General features: G+C 42.9%; 1 protein-coding gene across 10 annotated transcripts in view; it reads right to left on the reverse strand.

Moving 5' to 3' along the window:
- Positions 1–15,272, reverse strand: part of SRGAP2 (SLIT-ROBO Rho GTPase activating protein 2) — a 210,502-nt gene that overhangs the window by 52,890 nt on the left and 142,340 nt on the right. For 9 of the 10 annotated variants that reach the window (XM_073319746.2, XM_073319742.2, XM_073319745.2 and 6 more), the window contains 5 exons: positions 12,646–12,861; positions 11,677–11,805; positions 6,119–6,343; positions 3,161–3,262; positions 814–1,011 (listed from right to left, as the gene is read on the reverse strand). In XM_073319746.2, coding sequence (XP_073175847.1) covers positions 814–1,011; positions 3,161–3,262; positions 6,119–6,343; positions 11,677–11,805; positions 12,646–12,861 — 870 coding nt within the window. The remainder of the gene's footprint in view (positions 1–813; positions 1,012–3,160; positions 3,263–6,118; positions 6,344–11,676; positions 11,806–12,645; positions 12,862–15,272) is intronic. The other variant, XM_073319744.2, reaches the window with a different exon arrangement.

Here is a 15,272-nt window from a genome sequence, read left to right on the forward strand (position 1 = left end):
GGGGAGCGGAGGAGTTGGATAAGGGGCAGGAGGTCCCTGGGGGGGGGGGCAGTAAGGGGACAGGGAGCGGTTGGATGGGGCAGAGGTTCGGGGGGGACGGGACCATCAAGAGATGGGGTGGGGGTTGGATAGGCGTGGGAGTCCCAGGGGGCCTGTCAGGTGGTGGATAGGGGTCGGGGCACTCAGGAGACAAGGAGCAGGGGGGGCTGGATAGGGGGTGGTCAGAAGACAAGGAGCGGGGGCGGGGGATTGGATTATTGTAAAGGAGAGATGGGGGGCATGAGGGTTTCTCGAAAATTAAAAGGGGCATGATGCTGAAAAGTTTGGGAACCACTGCTACAGTATGATGCTGGCATTGAGTAAAGAGTACAGCTGAGCCACAGTGGCATTTTCTGTATTAGTAACAAGTAAAACAAAGTTATCCGACTTTAGCTACTGGGGGAAGGCACAAGTATAGCTAAACTCGTTACGCTTGTGATATCAAATTTAAAAATTAGAATACTGTCCCTTTAAGTTCTTTCAAACTAAGACTAACCCAGGGCTCTCTGTTCCATTTTAATTTCCTCTATGACATGTAATCCTGGTAATTAGCAGATCTCTTAGTTTCAGGAAGAGCTATCAAACATTTCTAAGAAGTGGATTCAAATGGCTTCCTCTAAAAATTAAAGTTGTCCCTGGAGATTAAACAGGAAAACTCAGGAGAACAAGAATACAGTCATGGGTGTCTATAAGGGGGCAATGAATGCAGCAGCAGCTCAAATGTTCCTGAGAGCTTCTTGTCATCGTGAACACCTTGCAAGTCAGATCCCTTACCGTGAAGTAGAACTGCTCGGTCTCCTGCTGATTGGCCCGTCTCTTGGCAATGCTTGGCTTGCTCATGAAAGTTTCAGAGACTGTGGATTTGACAGATTCCATGGAGTTGCTGTACTGGAAGCAGTCAGAGACATCAAAGTCCTCAATTGTGACTATGTCTTGGATTGTCTGCAGTGTGGCTTCCATAGTTTTCTTCACCTGCCTCAGCAAAAGGACAAAACGGTGTTAAAATAAAAATAAATAAAAAATGAGAAGCAGCAGGTGAAAAAACAGGGGATCAGTGTCCCAGAACATTTTATTAATAAACTGTTATGACTGCCTTTGAGTCCTATGGGCCGTAACCACAGTACAAGCTCTGCTAATTAACAGAGCACAGTCCACGTAAACAACCGGCTAGCAGCAAAATAAATCTGCACTGCTGTATGCTGTACAAACCATGCAGTAAGGAAAGTATTATTCCAGTGTCCTAGTGCGGGGGAAAGAGGGGAATCTACCCAAATAGCAAAGTGACGTGTTGGGAGGGAAATGGTGCAATGCTCATAATCATTTTATTCCCGACACTAAATCTACCGGGCTTCAAAACAAAAACACTGCATTAAAATAAGACCTCCCTGCAATTTGCTAAGTCTATTACTGAAGGTGTCTTCCTTGCTTGGGGCTATCAAGGGACCGCACAAACAGGATGATAAATTCCAGGGGGGTTAGAGGTGTGCACTGGATGCCTGGGGAGCCCCTCAGAATAATGCCATTCATTTAATCCTTTCAGGTCAAGAGACTGCGAAGGATACTAGACCTTGATGGGATGAACGCTTGGGGTTAGTAAGGGAGGGAAGGAGAAGGGAAGAGGCGGAGCGTCTCTCTGTGCCGATACGATTTAAAAGCTGCTTTCCCCCTCTCTCCTTTTCCAAAGAGATCCACCTTATCTTCAAAAACCCAGTGTTTGATTCACCCCGCCTTGCACTTTGCACTGTCATCTACATCTGTGCACAGTGAGCGAACAGACCTCAGGCTGTGAAGGAGTAGGTGCCAATGTGTAGCCACCCATCTTGGCAAGAGCCAAATTGCTATTTACAACAGGTACCAAAACCCACCCTTCTGCACAGGCACGACAAATTTAACCAATTCACCGCAAACACCCCGCAGTAAGGACTGAAAGAATCTCACTCTGCCTCCAGTTTTTTCATACAAACCCTTTTCCCATCTGCAGGCATTTAAGCGTCATTGTCTGAAATAACCAACAATGGAAGGAGAAAAGATATACTTCATGTAGAGAACCCGACATTAAGGTATGTGACTTATTGATCACAAGCACTGCAACCTGATGTGTGTGTTCTTCCACAGTGAAATCATCTTAGTAACATTACTTAATCCCTGTCCACCCCTCGCCATCTGTACCCAAATGGAACAGGAGATGGACCTGAATATCAGAAAGTAACACCTGACTACAGTTTCTAGTTTTTTTAAGTAACTGAAAATAGTTATTTCAAGTATCAGCATTTCTCTTTCTTAAGAGGATAGTATCAATATTACACACAAAAATCTAATAACTGCCATGTAAACAATTTATTCTCTAGTATTTTATTGTTTAGATTGCAACCTTAAAATAATACAAATTAAAAAACCCACTAATGCATAAGTACAGATGTGCAATCGTATTTGTCCGTTTTTAATCTATGCACAGATTTGAAACACATTTGTAAAGGCTTCTGTGGCCAGACAAACAAACAAGGGATTGAGACTTGAAAAACAAAAACCAATGTGTCTATATTTGTAGAAAAGAGCTAAAACATTCTCCAGTATAGACTAGCATCTCTTTTGTTTCACAGGGGAGAAATATTCCAGTACCTGCCAGCAATTAGTAAAACTAGGCTGAATACAAAGCAACATGTTGAACAGTAGCTGTAAGTGATAAATTTGTAGTATTGGTTGGTTTTATAAACCATGAGAAGAAAGAACTGTATTAAATCAGATTCTATTGTTTATATGAGAGCTAAACACTCTAGTGAAACAAAAATTAGGACTTGCCTGAGGTTTATTATTTTTAAGACAAGAGAGATCATTGATCTTTGCTTCCTGAGAGGTGGCCACGCCTAGCGATTCAGATTGGGAAAAAGGATAACACTGGATTTGTCTTAGAAATTTCTGCCCCATGCAAAGCTGCTGGGAAGGAAAGTCAGGGATACAGACTAAGACCCCGAAGCCCTCTGCTGCCCTCCTTCCACATCTTCCTACACAGGTCAGCGCAAACAGGCTTATTGAGATGGGGTATTCCCTTGTCCCTGGGCTGTGTGAAGATTCTAATACTGCAAAGGCTGCAAGCGTTTTTTTGGTCTGTTTGTTAGCTCACCTCTTCGTTTTCAATCTTGAGCGTAGATAATCTAGACTGCAGCTGCTGGCATCTCTGCACCAACTCACTCTGGACTGGCTGCTGGGCACACAGCTGTGACACCTGCAAAAAAGAAGCCCCCTTGATAGAGTCACAGTGCATTCAATACCCAAGAAAATCATAATTATTGTGTTAGGGCATTAAACAAACCAATGACAGTGATAGTTTTAGTGCTTGAGAAGTCTCTGAACTTAAGCCAAAACAAATCAAAGCTAAGCCCCATGTTTTACTGAATTACAATCCCCTGCCCCTAAAGTCAAACAAAATAGAAGGGGAAAAAAAAAGACAAGGAAGAATTGAGTAAGAGAAACAAGAGTCACTTTCAATGAGTTAATCCTGAAACATCTGACTTGCACTAGAGACCACAGGCAGAACAGAACCCAATGACTTCAATGTGATTTAATGACCTCAATGTGATTTATGTCATTTTATGGCAGGGAAACATTTGGTCTAACAAGTCAAGTACTTTGTGAAGGGAAAAAGCAAGCTTGGCTTGTCCATTTGGGCTATCTATTATTCCCCATGGCTACAGGAAGGATTACACCTGTTTGCTATGTGACAGCAAGGCAAGCACCTTTTTACATACTAAACACTGGGCTCTCAGTACTGGTGAGAATGCTCATGTTTCGCAGCACACTGTAGCTGTGCTCTGTGGTAAGAACAAACTGCCAATATCATGGCAGAAAGCTACAATCTGTTAAGGCTCAAGTTGCCAACCAAGCTACACACATGTACAAAAAGTAAATCTCATGCATACAAGAATCACCCCAACAATCCTAGGAGAGCAATACAAACCTTCCTACAGACATAACACAGACACAGTCAAGTCTTATGACTAGGGATATGTTGAGGGGGATGAAGATGTGGGACCGAGTTGGAGGGGTGGGGAGCAGTCCTTTTTGCTATCCTAAGGACACTAATCTGTGTATGAGTATGGGATAAAAAGGCCACTTTCCAACTCAGGGTTTTCACATGTTCCCTGCTGTCCATTCCATCACTTAAGAAGAAAGAGACAGCCGTAAGCTGCGTCTGAATGTCTAGGAATGAAAGAGCACACTGGCCATCAGGGAGCACCTCTCTAGCCTTTCCTCATGTTTGCTAGGATAATGTAGACATCCAGCCAACTGACCTAAGTCCCATTCAGATTTGTGACCTGGCTTCAGTCTGGCTCCTAAACATGGCTCCCAGATACGCAGACACAATGGATAAAGCTGTCAAGCAATACATTTTCATTTCCAAAAATGAAAATCCTTTGACTACCTTGTGTCACCATAAAATGTGTGAAGCACCACAAACCACTTGTGCTCCAGGACTACACAGTCAAATGCCTCATAAAACTGCATATTAAATTGCTTGTCTTTCTGTTTTAATTCAGGCAGTGGCAGGGCTCTAGGAATCAGTTTAGATAGCAAAGGTTAATTTCTCTGAATACTGGCTTCTTTCTGCAGTGTAGATTTTCTTCCAGTTAGCTCCTCTAATAAAAAGGGGCTATATATAAATGTACAGTATTACTCCACTGGAGTGTTAGCAAGCAAGAGCTCTGCAATTCAGTCTTAGGAATGGGGTGTCAGAGGGGAGAGAAAGTGATCGAGTTGATATTTCAAGTTGATCTCTCTGCCCTCTCTTGTTGCACCCTCCACAAATCTATGCAACTGGAAAGCACCAATTTACGCATCAGGGCTTGACTATGCTCGGCTGCAGCTCTAGGCGGACACAGGATGCTGGCATGGCACATGAAATGAGTGCCAACAAATGGAAGTGAAGTTTTATCGTAGGGCAAGACTGGGAGTAAGGTGGATTCAGAAAGTGCTTCAAGTGATCTTCACTGGACAGAAGTTATTTAGGATGTCCCTATTACAAAACACAAGAGACAAGAACAGACAAAGTACTGCTCCTTTTAAAAGAGTTAGTGCTTCCGACTTTTGCATAGGATGCTCTGGCACCACTCTCTCTAATACATGATAGCTGATCTGATGACTTTGGTGGGAGCTATATGCTGTGGCAGATTTAGGACTGATCTGAAAAAAACAAACCCCACAACCTAAAACAAACTCATTCACCTGGCGAGCAGAGGCTGGGTGATGTCTGGAGACAACATGCCTTGTTTGACCTATGCTGCCCGTATCTTTTAACCCATGCTACCTATCCACCAGATCAGCAAGGACTCTGACTCAGAACAGTGGTGTGTCTGTGCAAACAGCTGAGGGCAATGTGGCTGCAGAAGCAGAGCTAGGCTCTGTATGGATGATTAAATCCTTCAGATGTTTCTTCTGTCTTCTAATTTGAGTGTCCTTGTCTCAGCAGTCTCCTTGACATGCTTGGTAAATTTTACCAAGTCTGGATACGCAGAAAATGCATGAATGGAAAGGGAACAATGGTGCTGCTCCATCTTTAGGACCACAGCTATTTGGGTGTTTTCATCTTCAGTTGGTTTCTTACTCAAAATGAGTCAATTGCAGTCTACAGACATCTATGCCACAGCTTATATTTTCCTACTGCGTCCCTTTTCCAAGGCCTCCCCCTCAACTCCCAGGTGGGAATCAAACAGGTGGCCTTTTTGAAAAGGCTGCCGTAAGTGCAGTCTATGGATAGCTGAAGAAGCTGCTTATGGAAGTCGCATTGTCCCCATCTCATCCTGTGTAGCAGTTTTCCCTCCCATCTACATATATGACTCCACAGAGATGTTGCAGTCCTTGTCACTTACCTACCTAGCCAACACTGTCCTGTAAAAATACAGTCTCAAGGCCATTCTTCCACACTTGAACTCCAGCCCAGTGACCCACCCACAGTACACATTCCTGAGCTCCAAACAGCAGGGAAGTTGTGGTTGACTATAGCTCTAATCCTTTCAATGTAACTCAGCAGGATAGAGATTTCTGTGCATGTTTACAGAGCTGGAGCAGAGGCAGATTAACTGACCATGTCACCCATGTGGGGCTGAAACTCAAACTTCATGGGTGGGCAGAAGACGTTGTTGTACATCTCCATGAGGCGCTGCTTGTCACAGTTGGCATCCAAGTTCTCCACTGCATTCTCAATGGCATCCAGGCCCTCGTGCTTTGACTGTTCCAAGTTCAGCTCTGCAGACAGGAATGTCCTGAGAGCTCTGTTGAGGCTGGCATGGTATCCCAGGTCACAGCACTGCTGGAAAACAGACACCATGCCATGTGAATAAAAAGGCTAAAACTAAATGGTCCCTGGGTAGGGACAAGCATAGCAGATAGCAAATCATGGGTACTAAGTGGTACTCTTATGATGGACACTTATCTCACACCCAAAGCAGAGGTCTTGACCACTAATACACAATGGATCATGAGATCTCTGAGAAAGAGGAGGGCTGTTAAACACAAGATAGTCAATAAATTCCAACTCGGGTATTACAAACTGCCTCCCTAACATCCCCCTACAGTTTCAACTCGATACATTAGCCCTCATCGACTCTCCTAAATTGTGATGGAGTGTCGCTGTGTGCTGTTAAGAAATGGAGGATTTCAATAGTGGATTCATATATATCCCTTACTTAGCTCACAGAGCCAAGTGGCTGCTACTGGAAGCAGTCTGAAATCCTTGGACAAAAGGCACTCTATGCAAGTATTCTAACCCTACTGAGCACTATTTTTCACATTGATCTTGGAGGAGCGATAGGCTGGTGTCAGCTGAGCATCCAGACAACTGATCAGGACACACATTACAACTGCTACTTTCAGGGGCTCATCTTAATATGCTTTCCACAGAGGTATTCCTAACAGTACCAGGAAGCCCAGTTTTCACAGATAGAGTATATCCAAATTTTGCATTTAGCTGCTCAAATCAATACCTGGGCAAATAAGAGGGTAACACCACATCTAAGTGCCACCTGGCTCAGAGGACCAATTCGTCGCATTTCTGGCCATCATAAGCTTACCCTGGGTAACTATGAGACAAAGGCCAAATGACTTGTGCTGTGCTAGAAGGGGAACAGTGCCCCTCAAAATGCATGGCTGGGATGGTTTCATTGCTACGGTGAGACAAAGTGAACAAAAACTTCAGATTAAAAAAGTCACAGTCAAGCATTTACTGGATATTACTAACATTAGCATGACATCACTGAAAGCCAATCAGGCAGCCTCATCTGCACCCAGCTTCCACAGCCAACTCCTAATATTTCAAAAGGAAGAGACTCTCTTTCCATTACTTGATCAGAAAGCCTGAATTTTACAGATATCTAATAAATAGAGCTAGAGAAATGTCCATCTTCCAGGAACCGCAAGCGAGATTAAATATGCGAGGATAATATCCAAAAAGCAAGAGCCCATCTGCTTGATTGCTATGCTGCTCTGTAAGCAAAAAATCACAGCGTCTCCTCCTCCTCCATCATTTGGGTCTCATCATTGTCCTATTGTAAGTAAATGCCTTCAAAAAGAGAAAAAGACACCCAGACCCTGCCCCCCCTGCTTTTTACAAGACTTCTGCAACAGAACGCTACTACATGCCCGGGTATTGTGCCAATGGACTGTAGCAGGTGTGGAGCTCTTGTAAAGGAACAGCAGTCGCTGGCTTAACTGGAGACAGAGAATTAAAGGACATTAAATTCAATCAGGAAGAACAAAAACCCCAAGAACGAAAACAAAAGCTGGTGGATGGAGAATTTGCACGTGCAGGGGAACACTCTCTGGTAAAGAGCCATTCAAGCTATTGCTGCTCTTCAGGCACATTAAAATTCCATGTCCCGTGCAGCAAAATTTGAGAGATGTCAGATTCAGTTGGACCAACAGTCCCATGAGGAGGATCTGCTCAGACTGTTTACAGAGACTGATGCTCATTTTGCTTAAAATGTGGGTCAATCTACCGCAGAACCTAGACACGCTGACAAGTTCATCTCCAGTGTTGGTGACCGTTTTTCAAATTACACCGAGGTACATATGCATTTAAGAGGAGGGCTGAGCTTATGTCAAAAGGATTCATTCATGAGATTGGAAAGTGAAATAAGGTTTAATATTTCATAGCCCACCTCCAGGAGAAACCAGGAAGATTAGATTAAGACAGCAACTTCTTTCAGCTTTTCTTTACAGAAGCTAGTGGCAAAGAACATTTTCAGCCCTCTCTGTCACTAACATTTTAAAGCGTCCAGCATATCATATTTATAAGTGTGTCAGTCTCACTGGCCTTTTCTGGGTTATATAAATGTTTGATGGAAGCATTCTCCAAGGAAATCAATTTTTTATAAGAATTTAATGATAGCTCATCCAAATTCATTTCTCAGCACAACAGCTGATTAACCCTTTGCCAGCAAGTAGCCTTTAAACAAACCCAGAATACAAAGTCGAGGAAAATAACTCTACTTTAAAACTCAAATTTGTTTCTTTTTTGGGGGAGGGGAGGAAAATGGAGGGAGCTTGTGTTATTTTGGGGTGGGATGCAAGGGAAAAGGAAAGGGAAAGCTCAAGCTCTTGTTGAGACAGCAGAAATCTGGTTATTCCCAGGATTCCAAAGCCACCCTAAAAGCAGGCTGTCAGACACATTCTCTCACATAACCCAACTCCATTCCTTTTTCAGCCTTAGTGCTTCACAGGCTTTTTTGAGAGAAAATACAGATTGCTGAAGGGTCTCAAAGGCAGCTCAAACCAGACTTCTCTCAAGATCAACTTCTCCATTAGTGTAATAATTTCATTAACATAAGGATCTGCCTCAGTCACCAGTGTCGGGAAACAGAATCACTGACCAATGTCTGAGACAACACACTCTTCTTAACTCACCACTATTTCCATTGAGGATATTGTAGGTGTTTCAGGGTTGGTTTTCAAATCCTGTGTGTATTTAAATCAGACCCTCAATTACACCTCAACAGGGCTTAAACCTACCAATGGCAAAGTGTCTTATTAACAGTTGCAGTTTACAAAAAGTCATTGTTAGACTGGGAGTACTTAGCTCTATTTCCAGCTTTGTCACGGATTCACTGCATGAACCATCAAGTCCCTTCACCTGTGTGACTGTTTCCCTCTCTGAAAAAATGGAGCTGATAGTGCTTACCCAGTCCTTGTAATGCATTTGGGGGGGATCTCCAGATAAATGCTCTGCACGCACTTAAGTATGCACTTTCCAAAGTTAATCAAGCGGCTAAAGGGTTAACTATGTCACTGTGCATGAACATGGCCTGAGCTGTAGCCATGTGACCTACTATGTTTATCAAGGAATGGTAAAAAAATTAAGCACTGCTGAAACTTTTGTTCCTCCTGGCATCTGCGTATAGTCTGGAGACAGCTGTGCCAGCAGAGCAGCCAGAGCACTTTTATGAGACAAATCCTGCCGGCTAAACTCCTAGAAACTCCTTGGGATCTCCTTGGTGGTTAAAGAAGAGTTAAGGATTTATCAAGGAAATGTAAGTGGGTTCTGTGTGATTTTTCAAGACACATACCTCATTGGAAGCATATTAAGAACTGGCAGTTTGTTGGCCGAGTGCTTTACAGGAATTTGTTATGAACTAGAACTGGAAGTTTCAAAAGCAATTTAAGAGAATTAGGTCTTCAAATCCCATTGGACTTCAATGGGAACTAGGTGTCCAACTCCCTTAACCTCCTTTAGAACATCTAGGCTGTAGAAGAAACACCCAGCAAGTAGTAATTTTCTATAAAGCCAAGAAGCTGTAATAAAAATCCAAGTCTTTTTTTTTTTTTTTTTTAATGTGTCAGGTACAATCCTCTAAAAAGACGGGTTATAGCGGAAATGCTGGATGTCCCACAGATACAACAGCATTGCCACGATGCATCACACAGCAGGACAGCCCTCCTTTTAATAGTTACAGTTGCACCTCCAAATAAAGCATTTTAAAAGGTCTTTGTATAGAGAGTCTTGATCTGCAGAGGAAAGAGCAGTAAGAATCTCAAATACTTGAACCTTGCAACAGTGAGCATGGCTCATCTGACTTTACAACTGGCTGAATAATGACCAGTGGAGAGTGATCAGAGATGAGAAATTAATTCTCTTGTTTAAACCCCCACCTCATCCCCTGCACCCACTCACTTAGCTTCCTCTGAACAACTTCCCCCAGGGCTCAGCACAGATGATTTTAACCTCAATTACAGGGAAATATTATGGTTGCCATCGAGAAATGGAACCAAGTGGGATCCAACAGCAATCAATGACTTGATGAGCAGAACTAATTCAATGCAGTTCATGCCTGGGGGTGGGGGTGGGGGGAGCACTCACATGCTAGAGGAAAACGTCACTCAACACAAGCTCTGAAAGATTGGGACCAGGTCTACACTACATAACTACATCACTCAGGAGTGTGAAAAATCCACACCCCTGAGCAAAGTAGTTAGATCAACCTAACCTTCCCCCGTATAGACAGCACTGACAGCTACCGCCTCACCACAAGGAAGATTAATTACACCGACGGGAGCAGCTCTCCCGTTGGTGTAAGAGCATCTTTGCTGCAGCTGCACCACTGTTGTACCATACGGGAAGACAAGCCCTGGATCATCTCAGACTCCCAAAGTGGCTTTTGTGAGTTTCCAGCAAGCGTGAATGTTAAGGTAGAGATGATAAAAGTAGCTGTTATTTATTCAGTTTATACCTTTAATAAAACTAATTTAGCGCTAAGAGAAACACGCTAAATTGCCACTCCTGGAGACTGAGGTCTCCTATTGAGCGGCAGAACGTGTACCGCATAGGCAGTTGCAGGGTATCTACCCATACATGCTGCTTTACGATCATCTGCCCCAACCCTAAGCTTGACAGGACTCTTCTAGGGAACAGGAGAGTTCTCTTTCCATAGACAATTTCATTCTTCACCCCTTTGCTGAGACTACCATTGAGCTAGGGGTGGGAATTAGCAGGACTATTGGTGATATATACACCTTGCCACTGGGAACTGGTCTAACACAAATCTGTAGACCTGGGTGGATTTGAATCAGCGGGAGGTCCTGGATACAGGAGAATGGCTCTCTACATATCTCAGTGAACGTTCTATAAAGCGACACCATAAATTTGAAAGTTAGACAATTTCAAAAAAATGAGTTAAAAGCAGTTTTGGGAGCTACGTCTGCCTTTGAGTCCTTCTGCCAATTGTTTTATGGTTTTACAAACACATTTTCCTTTTTTAGAAAAACCTGTCTCTTTCAATTATAATCTTGGGGATTTGCTTAAAACAGTATGTATAAAATCTGAAACAGATGAAGCATTCCCTCTCTTTATAAAGATTCCTATACTCTGTGTCTACTGTACAAACTTCCCTTCTTTTTAACACTCCCTTTGACAAGCAACTGTTGAAGAAAAGCCTCCCTAACCGCTTCACTACTGACTATTGTACCTGGTACATTTCCCCAGCGTACAGCGATCAGAGCCTGCTCTGCACTTCAGGCAGACAACATTGCAGGCCATCATTGCAGAGGGGCTACAAAGGATGCTAGCACAAAAGGGGTTAAAGAAGGAGATGCATACAGTGGGGTTAATGAGAACGACATTCAATATAGGCACCCAAGTCGCAGCACACTTACATCAATGAGATCGGACAGGTCATGGATGTAATACTTGAACACAGACGCATTGGTGGCTTCCAGAGCCAGCAGATACTCATTTCTCGCCTTAATGGCCTTCAGTTTATTTTCAGTATATTTTGCTTGACGCTGAAAAGAAATGGAAGAGTTGATTTAAAAAAAGAAAAGGTAAGAAAAACGTTCTTGGTGGCAGAACAAACTGTGCCCTCAGAACAATTACACCTCTCATCTCAATGCTCACTTCTCTTTGTTTGGGAACTAATTTCATCTAACAAGATTCCAAGGCTTAATTTAGATCAACACAGAGTGTTAATCAGACAACCCTGAATTTAGGGCTTTACCTGCAAACAACCCACAAACGAAGAGGGAGTGGAGGGGGTGAAGTCTTAGATGGTTTTACAAGGTTGTAAGGTGACGTAAAAAACAAGATGTCATTTCAGTCCACCTCCAGACCTGCAAGTCCTCTGGGCTACTTAATTTGATTGCTAGTGTATGTGGATCTGCTTAAGGAAAGAGCGAAGGATTAACATCACCCGCGTTTGCTTGTGTGCCTCCAGATACCATGGGCCAGACCCTCAGCTGCTGCAACATCCGCGGCTAATGATCTGGCCCCACATCTTACTACCCCATTGACATTGAAGAGAAAGCAATAATCTGCCCAATAGCAATTTTAAGGAAGATATTCCTTACCTTCTAGCCTCACCTCTCTCCAAGTGAAGAGGCTTGGGCTCTGCAGCATCTATGCATAATGAAGATAATTACAAAATATGGCTGCTGTGCTATCCAGCCAAGTTAATGACAATGCTAACCTTTGCATTTCCTAACACTGCATCCTTAACCCTGCATTGTAACGTAGTGTTTTGAATTTAAGTATCACTAACAGGAAACTTCTCAGCAGTCACTCTGGTCAATAACTACAAAGCTCTCCTCCTGACACCATTTATTTCCTCAGTGCCACTGCTCATTTACCTTCTCCTTCATTTTCTCAATTTTCTTGACTGAGCTCCGTCGGACATGTTTCTCTTCAAACCTAACATTGGAAGTTGAGTCAGGGGAGCGTGGAGTCTGTTTGTCCTCTTGCTTCACCGACTTCCCAATCTGTTTCTCTTCCTGTTTTTCTGCCTCTTTCAGCTTGCTCTGAGCGCTGATGCTGTCAGCATTGTACATGTGGTAAGTCTTCATCACCTGCAAGAGACATCATTGAGCAGTCACATAGCAGCATGGCTTTGTATGCTCGGAGAAGGATGAGCTGCTTGTGCCCAAAAAGACTAACACACTAGATGCTCACAGATTTTACATACGCCTTCTCAACATGGAATTTTACCTCCGTTTCAGCCTCCAATATACCTGCACTAATGAAACTGGAAAAAGAGCTGCACCAGTGCAAACCTTTGCCTATAGCTATCTACACCAGGTTTCTGCACACCAGTGGCTGGCCACTGACTGCTGAAACTGGGACAAATCCCCAGTATAGACTAGGCCCTAGGTGCTTAGAGAGTTTATTCACTGGGGGTGGGTGGGGAAATCAAACAGTGCTTTTATCTTTAAAACAAATGGATGTCATCCTACAGATCACAAACATTACTTCAAGATGGCCAAAGTACCCTTCAAAATAAAAGGCAAAAAGTAGAAGGTAAAAGTTCCTTACTGAAACTGGTTTCAAAACAGCTACCCATTATCGCTAAAAGAAATACGCTTCATTGTCCGACAATCATGGCTCTATAGATCACAATATTTTATTTCATGCAAGCCACCACATTATATCTCAGAAAGGGTATTTTGTCAGTGAGCAGTTGATGGGTAATAGTTTCTGGCAGAAAGAAAACGCAAACTGGGCAAGTTGTAATGACAAAAACATCCTACCACAGAACAGGGACAAAGTATGTGTATGTATGAAACTGGGGTTCTCAAGAGTATTTCTGCAGTCAAACTGGGTTATTATTCAGCTCTGATTTGGATTGCTTTTTCCATAATGTCTCACTAAGATCCTTTTAGTGGAAGCCAATGGACTAACCTGGGGTGGGACGACCACACAACCTATTTCCCTAAATTAGTTGCACAATAAGTTCTGGTCATCTGCTTGGTTCTCAAAAGTTTTGAGCTATAGCCTCAAAACTAAATGAAATCGGTCACTGGGGATTCACAAATCTCATGCAGCCCTGTGTAAATCAGTGGCTTGCTCCCACTGGCCGTTGCCTGTCACTTCTCTGGATCAGCTGGAGATCCATATTTAATCACAACTTGAGGGTTTTGTTTTTTTTTTAAATACCAAAAAACTAATTAGGACCAGCTGATTCCCTTAACATAACTGAGGAGGGCTGTACCACATTGGATAATCATCATATACATGTATTTTCCTTGAAGTGTTCACTCCCATAGTGTTTGAGGCCCACAATCAGTACCTTTGTACTCTCTGCTGAGTGACAAACAGCACAACACTGCTTGCTGAGGTCCTTTTTGAGGGATCCAGTAGGAAAGGATGGTGCGAGAACGCAATGGGCTCTAGGGAGAGATGCACTGTCAGGTTCAGAGGGGAAAGTGCTTTAAGTGAACAGCTGCATTTTAAGGAGAGTAGTGTAAAGAGAAACATTTGTATAAAATATTACTGATAAAAAGGTCATTCTAAACTCTAGCTACTCAAACTCAAATTCCAGGTTTTATACATTATTCCAAGTACATCTGAAGATGCAGAGGAGAGACACACAAGCCTCTGATTTGATGCTTTGCCAGTGCCACACTGGCATGTTATCATTTGGATAGTGGGATATGAATAGGCATCTTTGTAATGTAATTAGAGGCGCCTTTATTCATATTTCATACAGAAGCTCAATTGGCCTGGAGGCTTCTAGTCTTGGAAAATAATTTGTACTGATGTTCTTTAGCAATGACAAAAAGGAAGAACATGGTGCTACAGGCTTTTAGAGCACCTTAGTCTTTGTGGTCCTCTTGTAGTTAAAATTAGGATTATGCATCAATGGGACCTTCATCCCTCAAAAGGTTTCCAAGTGAGATACAAGGTCTGTGCACGTGAAGTCCTGATGGGCAAACCTCAGTCAGTTCAGATACATATCTGAAACCTCTTAGATCCACAACCTTAGCTTTTGCAAGTCTCCTAAGGAGAGTGTCTTTTGAGAGAGTTGGAACCTAGAAGTGCACAATGAATATGGAAACTAAGAAGATGGGGAGGAGACCACAACATATTTTAGTTTCAGAGAACACCGAGATCTAGTTTTGTGTAAACCAGGAGAAGAGAAGAAAAAGGACATGACATCTGAACGGATTTATCCATCCTCAATTAGGGTGAAAATAGGTACTGATAGCAATAGGCTGATAAGTGGCCAGTAAAGGTTATCCGAGTACAGGGCCCAATATTGCAGTCCTGACTTCAGCCCAATTCCCTTTGGAAGCCATTTGGTTTTAAGATGCAAACCATTATGCCCATTTCACCTTAGCCTGAACTTTAACAATTTCACTTTAAATGAGATGTGGGCTCTATCCTCACTCAAAGATCAGTGAAGGTTCTCAGTTACCGAGAGAAGTTAAAATTAAACATGAAAGAGCATGTGAACAGTGTCCGTATTAAGGAAGACCTTCTG

This window comes from Lepidochelys kempii, chromosome 21, assembly GCF_965140285.1.
Source record: "Lepidochelys kempii isolate rLepKem1 chromosome 21, rLepKem1.hap1, whole genome shotgun sequence".
NCBI lineage: Eukaryota > Metazoa > Chordata > Testudines > Cheloniidae > Lepidochelys > Lepidochelys kempii.